Source organism: Polyodon spathula, chromosome 3, assembly GCF_017654505.1.
Source record: "Polyodon spathula isolate WHYD16114869_AA chromosome 3, ASM1765450v1, whole genome shotgun sequence".
NCBI classification, from domain to species: domain Eukaryota; kingdom Metazoa; phylum Chordata; class Actinopteri; order Acipenseriformes; family Polyodontidae; genus Polyodon; species Polyodon spathula.
This window is the reverse complement of record NC_054536.1, coordinates 18,380,192-18,395,162: the sequence shown is the minus strand read 5'-3', so window position 1 is coordinate 18,395,162 and position 14,971 is coordinate 18,380,192. Positions and strand designations below refer to the sequence as shown.

At 43.8% G+C, this 14,971-nt stretch overlaps 1 protein-coding gene across 3 annotated transcripts in view; it reads right to left on the bottom strand.

The window, feature by feature from the left end:
- Positions 1-14,971, bottom strand: part of LOC121312797 (1-phosphatidylinositol 4,5-bisphosphate phosphodiesterase gamma-1-like) — a 56,750-nt gene that overhangs the window by 6,127 nt on the left and 35,652 nt on the right. For all 3 annotated transcript variants that reach the window (XM_041244574.1, XM_041244572.1, XM_041244573.1), the window contains 13 exons: positions 13,654-13,841; positions 12,654-12,854; positions 11,124-11,243; positions 10,021-10,204; positions 9,211-9,288; positions 8,610-8,713; positions 7,987-8,083; positions 6,569-6,635; positions 5,659-5,816; positions 5,243-5,339; positions 4,301-4,525; positions 3,083-3,231; positions 2,216-2,330 (listed from right to left, as the gene is read on the bottom strand). In XM_041244574.1, coding sequence (XP_041100508.1) covers positions 2,216-2,330; positions 3,083-3,231; positions 4,301-4,525; positions 5,243-5,339; positions 5,659-5,816; positions 6,569-6,635; positions 7,987-8,083; positions 8,610-8,713; positions 9,211-9,288; positions 10,021-10,204; positions 11,124-11,243; positions 12,654-12,854; positions 13,654-13,841 — 1,783 coding nt within the window. The remainder of the gene's footprint in view (positions 1-2,215; positions 2,331-3,082; positions 3,232-4,300; positions 4,526-5,242; positions 5,340-5,658; positions 5,817-6,568; positions 6,636-7,986; positions 8,084-8,609; positions 8,714-9,210; positions 9,289-10,020; positions 10,205-11,123; positions 11,244-12,653; positions 12,855-13,653; positions 13,842-14,971) is intronic.

The window sequence follows — 14,971 nt, the reverse complement described above, 5'->3', positions numbered from 1 at the left end:
GGGGAGCGGGGAGCAGGCAGAGGGGAGCAGGGAGAGTGGAGAAGGAAGAGGTTAGAGGAGACAGGGGAGAGAGGAGAGGGAAGAGAGGGAGATGGGAGTGAGGAGAGGGGAGAGGAGTGAGGAGAGGAGCAAGGAGAGGGAGAGGGAGGGGAGAGGAGAAAGGGGAAAGGGGAAAGAAGACAGGACAGTGTTGAGATAGAGGAGAGGGGAAGAAAGAAGAGAGGGGTGAGAGAGGAGAAAAGGGGTAAGGGTTACAAAGCTGAGATATCACACACTTCTAGTTATTTCTGTTTCACCTCTGCACTCTGCATAGAATATTACATATAAGTTGATATTTACTCCTCAAGAAGTCAAAGGAGATGGACACAGAGCAGTGTGTGCTTGAGTGGGTGAAAATCCGCTTTTATAATACTACATTATAATATATAGCATGTAATTTCCATCTGATGGCTGTATCACATAACAGTCATGGTCTACAGTATATTAGAAAGTCATTTCAAATGGCTGTATCACTTCAATAGCAGGGTCTACTACAAATTGCAAAGGCATTTTAAAGGCTGAATCATAGCACTTTTAGGGAAGGTCTACTATGTATTATAAATGTGTATTGTTCATATTGTATATTCCGTCATATTTCCCCAGTTTTAAGGTACACTACTTTGGTTTCCAGTGAAGCAGGGTGTTGATTCTAAAACGCTGCTCCTCACTGATATGGCTATCCACGGTTGTGGCCCTGTCTACTTGTGTGAGTTACTTATTCCTTACAAACATCTTGTACTCTGAGATCTGCCAAGAACTCGATCACTTGGAACTCACTTCCAGGTTCTATTTGGAATGCTGTCAATCAGTATTTTCAAATAAATGTCACCCTCCAGGTGATCAAGGAAGTGCAACACTACCTGAGGGCTTTTGTGTAGCACCAGATATCATGTGTTTCTTTCAAAACTGCACATTTCAGACAAATGTAGCCAATGGAACTGCACCACAAGTCTGGAATTATTTTGTCAGCTACATTCATTTTAAAATTCACTGTATAGCGTGGACTAGATACCAGCCTGCCAGCATCACCGTAATGTCCATCACAGAGCATTACAACTAAAACGAAGAGCTAGAAAAATACCTGGAGGCAATTAGGGGCACCAGGGGCTGATATGAGGCAATTTTGGTGGTCCATATATTTGTCTCTAAAGAAATCAGTTCATATTACCTTACCTCTTTCATTATTTGTGTGAGATTTATTCTTGGATCTAATAATGTGAAAAAGGAGAGGTAGGAGATTTAATGTGATGGAAACTTTTGCCCTGAAGTCAAAAAGATTCAGATGACCATATATTCAGTTTACTCCAGTCTTAAATAACCTGTTGACTTTACCAACTAGTGTCAGTCATCTAGGTAATGTGATTGAAGGAGTGTTCCTCTAGGTAATGTGATTGAAGGAGTGTTCCTCTAGGTAATGCGATTGAAGGAGTGTTCCTCTAGGTCATGCGATTGAAGGAGTGTTCCTCTAGGTCATGCGATTGAAGGAGTGTTCCTCTAGGTAATGCGATTGAAGGAGTGTTCCTCTAGGTAATGCGATTGAAGGTGTGTTCCTCTAGGTAATGCGATTGAAGGTGTGTTCCTCTAGGTAATGCGATTGAAGGAGTGTTCCTCTAGGTAATGCGATTGAAGGTGTGTTCCTCTAGGTAATGCGATTGAAGGTGTGTTCCTCTAGGTAATGCGATTGAAGGTGTGTTCCTCTAGGTAATGCGATTGAAGGTGTGTTCCTCTAGGTAATGCGATTGAAGGAGTGTTCCTCTAGGTAATGCGATTGAAGGAGTGTTCCTCTAGGTAATGCGATTGAAGGAGTGTTCCTCTAGGTAATGCGATTGAAGGAGTGTTCCTCTAGGTAATGCGATTGAAGGAGTGTTCCTCTAGGTAATGCGATTGAAGGAGTGTTCCTCTAGGTAATGCGATTGAAGGAGTGTTCCTCTAGGTAATGCGATTGAAGGTGTGTTCCTCTAGGTAATGTGATTGAAGGAGTGTTCCTCTAGGTAATGTGATTGAAGGAATGTTCCTCTAGGTAATGTGATTGAAGGTGTGTTAAGCACTGTCAAGGTGTTTTGTTTCTTAGCTTTGTACAAAAAGAAGGCGTTAATTTAAGACTGGAGTAAACACTTTGAAATACACGGCCCGTAATGCGTGACAGAGGAAGGTGCTTGGCAGCAGGCGTCCGTACCCACGACGTCAGTCTTGCACTTGCTGCTGTCGTACTCAGCTCCGCACACCTCCACCTCCACGAAGGGGCAAACGATGCTGCGGCCGTTCTTGGGGAGGTGCCGCGCTCCCAGGATCTGGAAACAGGGGAGGGGGGTTAATCACTGAAACACAACACAGGGGAGCACCTTTATAAATATTTCCCATAGTAAAACCATAGCAAACTAATGAAGCATAGGCAAGCACAGTAAAGCCCAGAGAGGTATGGTAAAGCATATTTAAAAAAAAAAAAATGTCATCCCAGGTTAAACTATAATAAATGTATGGCATAACCATTTGCAAAATGACTTGGCAAATTCACCGCTGTACCAGCGTTTTCATGCAAAGTGAATGACTGCAGGTTTAACTCTCTCATGCTTACTTGTTAGAACAAGACAAACATCTAAACATATGAATGTTGTGTTTGCTGGGGGTGTGGAACAGAATCTGTACGAAAAAGGTTTAATATTTAGAGTAATAACTGATCTTGACAGATACAACACATTCTCTGCTACTTCACAGTAAATGGGAGACTGTATTTTAACATTTTAACTTAAATGGAAAGTGAAGCCTCCCCTATTAAAGAATACCAGTTTCCAGTTTAAGGAGCTGTATAGAGCACTGACCTGCAGCTGCACAGTGATGCTGGTTTCCAGTTTAAGGAGCTGTACAGAGTACTGACCTGCAGCTGCACAGTGATGCTGGTTTCCAGTTTAAGGAGCTGTATAGAGTACTGACCTGCAGCTGCACAGTGATGCTGGTTTCCAGTTTAAGCAGCTGTATAGAGCACTGACCTGCAGCTGCACAGTGATGCTGGTTTCCAGTTTAAGGAGCTGTATAGAGTACTGACCTGCAGCTGCACAGTGATGGGCTCCACCGGTTTGAGGCTGCTCTTGTCGAAGGGGTCGAAGCTGTCCTCTCTCAGGATGTCAGGCTGCAGCACATAGCCACTCTGCCCCCCCAGTGTGAACAGGGCCTGGTTCAGCTGCATTGGCTTGTCTGCACACAGGAGGACACAGGGAGACACAGAGAGATGGATACACAGGGAGGCACAAAGACACACACAGGAAGGCACAAAGTCACGCACAGGAGCAAACAGAGAGACACAAACACACAGGGAGACACACACATGGAGACACAAAAAAACACACAAGTCGCACAAGAGCACACAGGGAGACATACACAGAGACACAGCACACGGAGGCACAAAGACATGCACAGGAGCACACAGAGACACAAAGCAACACACACAGGGAGGCACAAAGACACACACCGAGATAAACACAGACACCAAAGGGAGACACATAGGGGCACACAAACAGAGGGACAGAGGAGCACATAGGGAGGCACACACAAAGAGACACACATAGAGAGGCAGGCACACACAAATAAACAGAAAGGCACACACACACAAAGGGGCACAAACACAGACACAGGAAGGTACAAACAGGAGACAGACCATTAGCAATACCACTTTCACGAGACAAATAAGAAGCCTATTTGATCAGTTAATGTGCATCACTGTTTAGATCGGGGGTCCATTAAACAGCAGGTTCCATTAAACATCAGACCTGGCAGGAAGAAGGCTCTGTGCTGCTCAGGTCAATTAAGAAGAACATAGACTGGACTGGACTGGATAGAACGTGCCCCAAGTCGGAGTCAGTAAGACAAAAAATAAATTCTAGATTTCCTATGAAAATGTATTAATTAAAATGTGTACTAGTGCTGCATAAACTGCTTAATTGACAGAGCTCTCCATAGGTGAGGGTCATTGTTGTTAATGGGGCTAATTTACCTTTCCAAGTGAAACAAGTTCAGAAACAGCTGCTTGGTTCATGATGATCGCTGTTCTCCGCACAGTCTAAGAAAAGCAGCGATCATCACAAATCCAAGCAGCTGTTTCATCACTTGTTTCACTTGGAAAGATACATTAGCCCAATCAACACCAATTACCCTCCCCTGATTGTCAGCGCCTGATTTCTGTGGAGAGCTCAATCCCAGCAGTTGAATAGCGGGTTCGTGCAGCTCTACTATGCACACGGATGACAGTACTAATAGATGACGGTACCTGGGGTCTGGAAGTTGAGGGCGACCAGCTGGCTCCCGCACAGCCACATGGGCAGGGGGTCGTAGTTGGAGGAGTCGAGGCGCTGGCCCTTGGGGTAGATACGAGAGAGCTGCCTTCGGTTGTACTGCAGGAACTTCTTGCCCTTGCTGCGGTTAGCATACTTTTCAGCCTTGGTCTCAGGAAACGAGGACATGTCACGGTAATAAGCCTTGTCTGTGCCGATCTCTGCAGACAGACAGGTAGAAACAGGGCTGGTTAGACACTGACAGACTACCGTCTGATGCAGCCTTTCAATGGACTTACAGAACACTATTTATAGAAACATATATACATGATTTTTGCATCAAAATATATTACTACACAATGACACATGTCAAAATCCAACGAGAGACATATAATATTGTAATGATAATATTTTTGGCCCATATGCTATTTTATATATTCTGTGTTTCTTAAAATAGACAAAGGTGTGTTTTTCCCTGTACCTTGTTTCTCCCACTGAATGCAAATACACCATTTCCTGCTCTTTTAAAAAAGTTGTTTCTCTGAATCCTATTGTTATTGGTATGGGTCTTTGTGGTAAAGCAGCTTTGTGGTGATGTCAGTCCAGGAAGAGAATTGACACACAGGACTGTGTGGTAAGCGCTGCTGTGCCTTTCATTAACAAATAAATAAATAAAAGGTTGGAACAAAACAGAAACAAACACTGCACTCAGAATAAAACTGGCTGGTGGCCAAAAGAGACACGAAACAAAAACAAGTATAAGTTTACACCACCACAGGTAGCAATTGCTTTCGCTTCTTAACTCTCTTACGACACGTCTCCTTATACCTACTCAACTCTGCCCTTCTCCAGTTCTCCAGCACTGAACACTTGGAGAGAAATCGAGGGGTAAAATAATGTTGTTTATTTTAAAACCACAGCCTTGCGCTGTCCCTTACTGTCCTCGTCGAAGGGCACGGGCCGGCAGTACACCACCAGCTCTGAGAGCTCCAGGGCAATCTTCTTCCTGCGCTCCATCTGCTTCCCTTCCTGCATCTGTCACCACAGAAACAAGAGGCTGTTACCACGAGGATACTCTGCTTAGTGTGTCTATTACTCAAGCAATACACTAGAGGGCATTCTCTAACTGACTGCGTTATACACTAGGGGGCAGTGTGTATAATGCCCTGACTGTGTTATACACTAGGGGGCAGTGTGTATAATATCCTGATTGTGTTATACACTAGGGGGGTGGAATGTATAATGCTCTGTTTTATACAGTAGGGGGCAGTGTGTATAATGTCTTGACTGTGTTATACAGCAGGGGACAGTGTGTATAATGCCCTGACTGTTATACACTAGGGTTCAGACTCACCCTGGCATCGGCATTCTGTGTAGCCTCTCTTATCTTGGCGACCCAGTCGTTGAGGTCCTCCAGAGTGTCAGCGGCCACGTCCAGCATCTGGACAGGATGAGACTGGGAATGCAGGGTGAAGACGAAGGGCCGGGAGCTCTTCCCATCCTTGTGAACCACTGCCAACAGCAGAGACACACACACAGGTAAAGACAGGCAGACAGACAGACAGCAGACACACACACAGGTAAAGACAGGCAGACAGCAGAGACACACACACAGGTAAAGACAGTCAGACAGGCAGACAGACAGCAGACACACACACAGGTAAAGACAGGCAGACAGACAGCAGACACACACACACAGGTAAAGACAGGCAGACAGACAGCAGACACACACACAGGTAAAGACAGGCAGACAGACAGCAGACACATACACAGGTAAAGACAGGTAAACAAACACAGGTAAAGGCAGGCAGGAGCTTCTGTGTGGACACTGTCTCGATCACATTTATCATTTTTGCTTAATAAGTGCAACTTATTCAGAGGTTGCATCGTTTTGGAGCGGAGAATCCAAAATATTTGAACAGAAGCCTTCTATTTCAAGGGTTATCTAGGCTTTTGGCATGGTGTTATAGTTATGTATGTAGCAGAACAAGTTATAATTAAAGGCAAATATGTATCAAATCAGACTGGCCAGGAAGATAACGTTATTTGAAAACTTGTACAGCATCTGCCCCTCTCCCGAAAAGAAGAGGCGGTCCAAAATATGAGTATGACAGACAGACACAGTGGGCAAGACTGGACTATTAGAAAAGCTGTCACTCAGATAGACAGACAGACAGTGGCTGAACCCCTGTTGAAGGTGGAATGAAGAGGGCTAGACACAGACAGACAGACAGACAGACAGACAGACTGTCTTTGTCACTTACCTACGTGGCAGGTCGGCACATCAATAAAGCCCTTGAGGAAGTTTCCCAGGGGGCTGTTCTCGACGGACTGGTGGAGGGGGGAGAAAAAACAAGCATTAAAATAAACAGGAGCCCAGCAGAGTGGAACAGCCCCTGGGGAATCAGACATAGGGGGCTGGAACAGTGAGGAGAGACATGGAACGCGCAGGCTAGTGTGGGGATCTCCAGCCAGCTCAGCTGAAGGGGCTGCCCCTTTAGTACCCTGCCTAGAGTGAGGAGGCCTGTGTCTTCTCCGGCACGTCTCTGGTTTTACTCTTCAGCAGTTTCAGTGACTCATATTCAATGCTGTGTTAGATTTAATTCCATGCTCCCTGACTCAAGAGCCAGTCACTCAAAATAAGTTGAATTACTGGACACCCCCTGGAGTCAGGTCTTAGAGATGTGTTATAAATAAAAAAAAAATAAAAATATGTAATTTTATATCAAATTGATAAAACATAGGTAAGACCCCTTTCTTTAACAGATATTTTTTCTATTAATTCACACTGACAGAAAACACTGACTTGTTAGCACTGATTAACTTATATAATGTGTAGAATGCAAATGATGGGGAAAGCATCATTCAGGTTTTGCAATGAACACATTTTTAACAAGTTTCTTTCTGTTTTGATTAATACCTGCCAACATAACAAAAATAGCAAAGGGAGTTACTTGAAAAAAATAAGTTTCATTGTAGTTCCAGGGTGGCGTAAAACCAGAGAAGTGACTGGGCTGAATGGACTCTGCTCTCCTCTAAATCAGGAGTGCTTTTTTCTTTTATCACGAGTGTCTTGGCTGACACGTGTTCTCTCACAGGCACAAACCATTGTTCAAAACAGTGAGGACTGTAGAGTTTATACAGAATTATTCTTATACATGTTTCCCAAAAGCATGGCAAAATGTAACAAAACACAGTGAAAGCATTGGGTAAGCTTTGTAAAGCATTGTAAAGGTGTATGGTAACGCATATTAAAAAAGAAAAACAAAAAACATGGTAAACTGTGGTAAAATCATAGTGTAACAGGGGGAAAACTGCAATAGGACCATGCAAATTCACCCTGGTAATCTTTTATAAGAGTAAAGTCACAACTATTACAACGATATATGTATGTCAAGCTCTTCTTTAGACTGAAGACGATTTATAACAAGCTAAACAACACACAGACTAACAGGAGAAGATACAAGTGTGCATATGATATTAGGGTTAGGGTTGTAGGGATATAAGAGAGAGAGTCAACTGTACATATTAAGTGAATTGTGCATATTAACTTTTATAAGAGACAGGGTCGGCTGTAGACATTAAATGAAGATCAGTCTATGGTGTCTGACGAACCCTAACAGACTCACTCTACAGTGTAAAAGATTACAGTACAAGACTCTTCTCTGGCTTGGCTACTCACTGCCTCGTCCTGCCCCTGTGCACGGGAGGTGGGGATCTCCTCCACATAATTGGCTGGGAACCACAGCTGCTTCTTACCCCCGTAGTCACCACGCCACCTGCAGGACAGAGAGAGTAACACACCTTCAGTAGTAACATCCATCCCCCACTTTCACGTTGGCAAATTCAAAATATCAGCACGATGTCATTAGGTAAGCAAATGAGGTGCTAGTATCGTGGTAAACAATACTAAAATCACGGTCCATTAAAATGAGTTACAGTCTGTGGAAGAACTTCCTGTGCTCAGTTCCCTTCGAAGCATGTCTGTCTGCCACAGAGCCCCCCCCCCCCCCCCCCCCCCCAAGATCTGATACTCTCAATAACATATGCTAAATAATGTTAATACCAATTTTCAAGAAAATTAAGTGGCTTTCCAGATTTATACAGAAATGTAAAGGGTGACATGCATATGTAGGTACAGTATGTATGACCACATCCACAGTCTGCCCATCACAAGAGATACATCTCTGTCTGTTTAGCAGAGTTATGCTGTCCTACCCATCCCCTCTCCTCTCTCTCCTCTCCTCTCTTCCATCTCCCACCTTACACCTCTCCTATCTATTTTCTCCCCTCTCTCCTCCTCACCAGCCCCCCTCCTGCTTGTCCACGTTGAGAATGATGGCTTGCTTTGGGAAGGAGAGTTCGTCCTCCCTCTGGGCTCGATAGTCATACAGAGCCTTCACTGTGCACTGGAGAGGGGAGGGGGAGAGAGAGAGAGGAAAGGGGGTAGAGGAGAGGGGGATGAAGGAGATAGGAGAGGGTAGAAGAGATAGGAGAGGGGGAGAGAGGTGAAGCGAGAGAGTTAATGATAAACACTTAGATAAAAGCAAATATAAAAGTCATCCACGAGAAATCAACCAATCACTGTAACAGAGGTATAAACACTCCATGAATGTTCATAGAGAGCTGTGGTTATATCACTCATGAGGAGTGTGTCGGTTTCTGGGCTATCCTCATTCCTGGCGTATCCTCTATATATTCCATTCTGAAGTGCTGGATCTATACAGTGTGCACAATATCACCACAATGTGACACGCAGCTGTCTGCTCTCTAAAAAGAACGCTCTTTCAATCAGGAAACCAAGTGAAGATCTTCCTCGATTAAAATTGTACAGAAAATATTCCTGAAGACTCCTAGAGGCAGGGGTACTGGATCCCTCCTCGTGGCCACCCTGATGGGACTTTACCCTGGCTGTAGGCATCTTGTTCGCTTCCACGTAGAAGTGAGGAGTCCGCATTTCGTACAGTGCTCCATAGTCCAGCTCCTGAGGAAACAGCACAGCAAAGCTCAGCATTCAGATCAGCAGGGATTGGGCATGGGTGTTTCAGTACTACAATGTCTTTATCATATAGTTTATTGTATTATAGTTATTTATGTTTTAAAGTACTGAATTATATACTTTAAAAAAAAAAAAAAAAAAAAGACCCTTTGATGTTATTTTTACAAACAAATAAAATGTGTATACAATTTTGTATGCACAGAGAAAATAGTTATGAAATATTTATTTTATTTGTTTTATTTAAGTTTTTCTTGTTTTGTACTGTTCCTATATATATATATATATATTAGTTTTGTTTTCCATTTAAATATGGTGTTTCTGCTATGCAAATGTTTGATTTGATGTTCATAAATAAAACTTTTGCGTTTTACGCAATTGTTTGTCTTTCATTATCATATTACAGCTGTTTAAGAAGCTACCTGTTAAAATGACCGGTTTGGTGCTTCTAGGTAATTTGAAATTCGGGCGCTTCTAGTGTTAAAAAACATTTTAAAAAAGGATATCCCCCAAACAAAAAAGTTTGAGAACCTCTATATTAAGACATGGCCTTATGTCATAGTGCCACAGTAAAAAATAAATCCAGTATGATAAAAAACAAGAACCTAAACCCAATCTGTAGAAGGCACCTTACAGGGCTTCAAACCCAACACGCAAGTTTTATGTGGCAGTGATTCAGAGAGCTCCCTTGCCCCCTCCCCTGTGCCCCTGGGTCTGTACCGTGGTGCCCATCTTCTCCAGCGTCTCCTCGTTGATTGGGTAGCGCAGTCTCATCTTGCGGTACAGCGGGTGCTTCTCGTAGTAGCTGATCAGGTCCAGCAGACTCTCAAACTCAGCTGAGCTGCCCAGCATGAAGAGACGACCCTCCTGCTGGATCCGACAGTGCTTTATCTTCCCCTCCGCCCTGCTCTCAGAGAACATGAGAACAGATACAGCATCAACAGCATGGCTAGGTAACCCATTCCATACCCTCATCACTCTGCATCCATTCAAATTCCAACTGCGTGTTCTCTAGTCCTGGTTTCTGCACTGTGCTTCACCTCTTGCTTAGGGTTAACTATGTCAACTCCTTTTAAGATTTTGAAGACTTCAATCAAGTCCCCCCTTTTTTGTTCTAGGCTTAATAAATTCAGTTCACTTTTTAGAACATTCCTTTAAGCCCTGATGTGGTAGGGCAAAAAACCTGCTGCTGTAAATAGTGTGTGTGTGGGAATGTAAGGCTTGCAGGGATGGGGTTAAATTTATCCCTGCCAGCAATGACAGGTGTGTCCATACCCCCAGTTAGGTAATATACTCTAATTGGAGAGTGGCTACATGTATATAAGGAAGGAATAATGATTTGTCTGGTGGATGGATATAGGGTGAGTAGGTAACTGTATGTATGCTGTGTATTTTGGGAACTTTGTCAGTGAAGGTGATTGCCCAGCCTGACAACAGTGTTTGTACTATACTGTATTGTTTTCTTTAAACTGTTTATTTTGGCAACAGTGCCTCAGTTTATTTGTGTCTGTTATTGTCTATTAAAAGTGCGCACCGGTGCTTATACTGCAGCTTTTCTTGTCTCTGAGTCTCATTATTGACACTATCCCACTACACCTGGGATTAGAGAGAGGGAGATAGAGAGGGCGAGGGAAAGATGGAGAGAGGGATAGAAAAATCATGCTAACCAAGCATTGCATTTGCTTTCAACCTTCTCGCCATCAGTTCTGGATTCACCCTACGAACGGTGGCCACTCTTTGACTGCTACTGTTGTCAGAAAGGCTTCTTTATCCTGTTTGATGAGAGTTTACCTGTGAGGTGTGTGCGTGTGAGCGCCCCCTACCTGAAGGAGATTGCGAAGGAGTTGGGCTCGCTCCGCTTGCGCACCAGGAAGGCTCCGTCACGTGGGACCCTCATCAGCATGTGCTCGGCCTGCAAGCGGGACAAGTTCGCGTGGAACCACCTTGGGAACAAAACAACATCACTGAAGGGTGACCAGTGTCCCTACCCAACTGAAACCTCAAAATGTTCACTAAAGTTACAATAAACACTTATCATTACTGTGCCCAGACAGGCAATACTGCAGTGAAGCTGAAGGGAGACCTACATCTCTACCAAGATGAAACTTCAAAATGTTCACTAAAGTTACACTAAACATATTGAATAGTTTCAGGGAAGAAGCAGAATATTTATCTTGCGGTGTGGCTGGTGGAAGAAACTAAAGGTGTGTGTATTAACACAAACTTGTTTAATTTAATGAAGTGAGAAGCATAAAGAACTCCCTGACATGCAGTCTAGGAGAACCTGGCATTAACAAACAACCTAATTCAAGCATTCAAAATTCTAAAAGGTATTGACAGTGTCGACCCAAGGGACTTTTTCAGCCTGAAAAAAGAAACAATGACCAGGAGTCACAAATGGAGATTAGACAAAGGGGCATTCAGAACAGAAAATAGGAGGCACTTTTTTACACAGAGAATTGTGAGAGTCTGGAACCAACTCTGCAGTAATGTTGTTGAAGCTGACACCCTGGGATCCTTCAAGAAGCTGCTTTATGAGATTTTTGGATCAATAAGCTACTAACACCATAAAAACATAAGAAAGTTTACAAACGAGAGGAGGCCATTCGGCCCATCTTGCTCATTTGTAAACTTTCTTATGTTCTTAACCACATCCGGTAGTGTTGATGCAGATCTTAAACTTCCTAATCACAACAGGTACATTGTTTACACACAACATCGGTTCTGAGCAAACATATTCATCCAGCTCACGGCTTATTAAAGTCATTGTCGCTAACAAAATTATTTCTGTCAAGTAGCTCCATTCACTATACAGGTCTCAAAGCAGCAGTTTTGAAAGGTATCGCCAACAAATATTTTAATTTATAAACATAATATCTGGCACATATTAGCTTTAAGAAAGTTCTCAGCTTGCTTGCCTTGCCTTCCAGGAAATATGTTCGCATATGCATTCCCTAGGTTATTTTACCTCAGCTGTGTCTTCAGGGTAAAAGCATCTTACTGTCTTTCATTACAGAAAGCAGCTGGTTGATTGCTGACAGGGAAGACGGCCCCGAAGGGGTGAGGACAATTTAGTGGATGTGACCATAAAGATGCAAGACTATCTGAAAGCAAGGCCTGCAAACAAAGATTTCATTAACCTGAAGTGGTACCACATATCATGTTTTAAAGTGAAAAAAAATGTCTGTAATATCATGTGTTTCTCTGTATATTGAAGTAAGAACTAGTTTGTCTACTTTACCATCTCTCTTGCCCAAACAATAAGAGACACCCTACATGTGATATATTAACTCAGATTTTGAAAAGTGGGTGGATGTGTGAGGTGACGAGGTTTAATCTGCCTGGCGACTCACTCCTTGCTCTCGTGTGCATTGGGCTGGGGCACAGGGTCGCTCAGTCTCATCTCAAACTCATTGCAACGCAAGGGCACCTCGCGGTAGTGGCAGATCAGGCTGTAGAGGCTGTCGAAGACCAGGTTATCTGTCAGGTAGAACTTCGTGACACCGGCCTCCTGTCGCGAGTGTATCCGGCAGTGCTGGACTCGGCTAGACCTCCTGCAGCAGAGGAAGAAAGGGGTACACTGGGGTCAGACCACACAGGGCAAACAGAGAACTCCAATCTACTGAAAACAAACAGAGTTTTATCATGTTATCGATCATGTTGATGTTTGATTAAACATACACTGCTTCACACATTTTCCTTAAAGGATTAAAAAGATAAACAGATTACTTAGGTATGTAGTCTAAAGTGAAGAGTACAAATCAAAGGCGGTTATGATGAGATTGTACAATGCACCGGCGAGACCGTGTTTAGAGTACTGTACTCAATTCTGGTCACCACAGAACCAAAGGGACACTGGTCTTGGAGAGTCCAGAAAAGAGCGATCATACTAATCCCAGAGCGGAACGGACTGAGGGAAGGCTTGATTGAGGTATTTAAAATCTTGATGATGCAGGAAGCCCTTGTGAGGAACTAGAAGCATCTTGTGATGGTCTTTTGTGCAAAGCATATTGCTATGAGCTATGCAGAGCTTAAACTTTTGTAAAAATTAGTTTAAAGGGTGTGATAAAAAATGGAAACAAAGTCAGAACTGGAAACCAACATATCTTGAATGATACATGGGTGAGAGATTTGTTACATTTTCTACAGTCTATTTCTTCTACCTTTAAGCTCTACTGTTGGAAGTGAGGTCAACCAACACTGACAGCTATTTCCATCTTTAAAGACACTGCTGGCCAATAAACACTACAATTGAATGACACAGTGGTCCTATTCTAAATCCATTGGATGATATTGTATTTCTAGAATCACTGACCCTCCCTCCTCTACCACCTTGGTCACCCTTGCACTCACCAGAAGGACAGGGTAAAGTCTCCCACGAAGGTCTCACTCTCCCTCACCAGGAATGTGCCATCCTTGCCCCCACTCTCCCCGCAGTACTCATGGAGAAGCTTCTCTGCGATCTGCCTCCCGTCGCGACCTCCACCCAGCTTCCCATGAAACCACTTCTCATTGAAGTGCAGCTCGTTGTTATTGGACTCCTGCAGGGGACGTAAGAGAGGTCAGCGCCTCGTTTTAGCTCCATGATAATGTCACGGTATGATACGATATGCAGGTCTCAATATGATATGCACATGTGATGGTCCTGATGGGCTACTTGTATTACATATAGTAAGATCAAATTATCATTTAATGAATAATGACTATTCTGTTAATGACAGAAATAAAAACGTATTACCATAACCCTGGTTCCCTGAAAAGAGAATGACAACCATTGCCGAATGGGAAAGAGTCTCTCTGACCGTCAATCACTGAGCATATATAAAAAAGCTGCCCTATCAGGGCCCTGCTTTCCTGCTTTGGGGACACGACCTCAAAGGGTAATGGTTGTCATTCTCTTTGCAGGGAAACAGGGTTATGGTGATAACCCAACGTTCCCTTTCAATTCGAATGACAACCATTACCGAATGGGAAAGCTGTACCAAAACTGTCACGGCTCCAGATTGCCGACAGTACAGACCCACGGCGATAGCCTCAGAGCCCACACGACGCCTAAGGGCATGCTGCCTGCAACACTCTAGAGGCCAGAGAGGGTCTTGTTCGATTTGTAACATCAAGGCAGTAAAAATGCACAAATGTCTGACTCTCTGACCTCTAGAGCGGGACCCATAGCAGACAAATAGTTGGTTTGACTGTCTCCAGGACGCCGTCCTATCCAGGTAACACACAGAGCACGAACTGGGCATAGCAAGTGTTGTCTAGGGTCCTCCTCTGACTCGCGCGGAGAAGGTATGAAAGTTTCCAAAACCACTGATTGGTTAATATGTAATGAGGATACCACCTTTGGCAAAAAGGATGGATTTGTTCTTAATGTTACCAGTGTCATACATGTGTCATCGATAGAGCGCGTGGAGCTCACTTACTCGTCTGGCAGACGTAATGGCTATTGGGGGACCCATAAGGGCTCGCAGTACCAGTTCTAGATCCCACTTGGGGACCATACTTTTCATGGTAGGACGCAGCCTCCGAGCCCCTTTAAGAAATTGCACTGCCAGGAAATGTGCCCCAGGGGACACCGAGTCAATTTTGTCATGGCACACTGATATTGCTGCCAGGTATACTTTCAAAGTGGATGCTGATTTTCCTGTGTCAAAAAAGTGTTGTAAGAAGG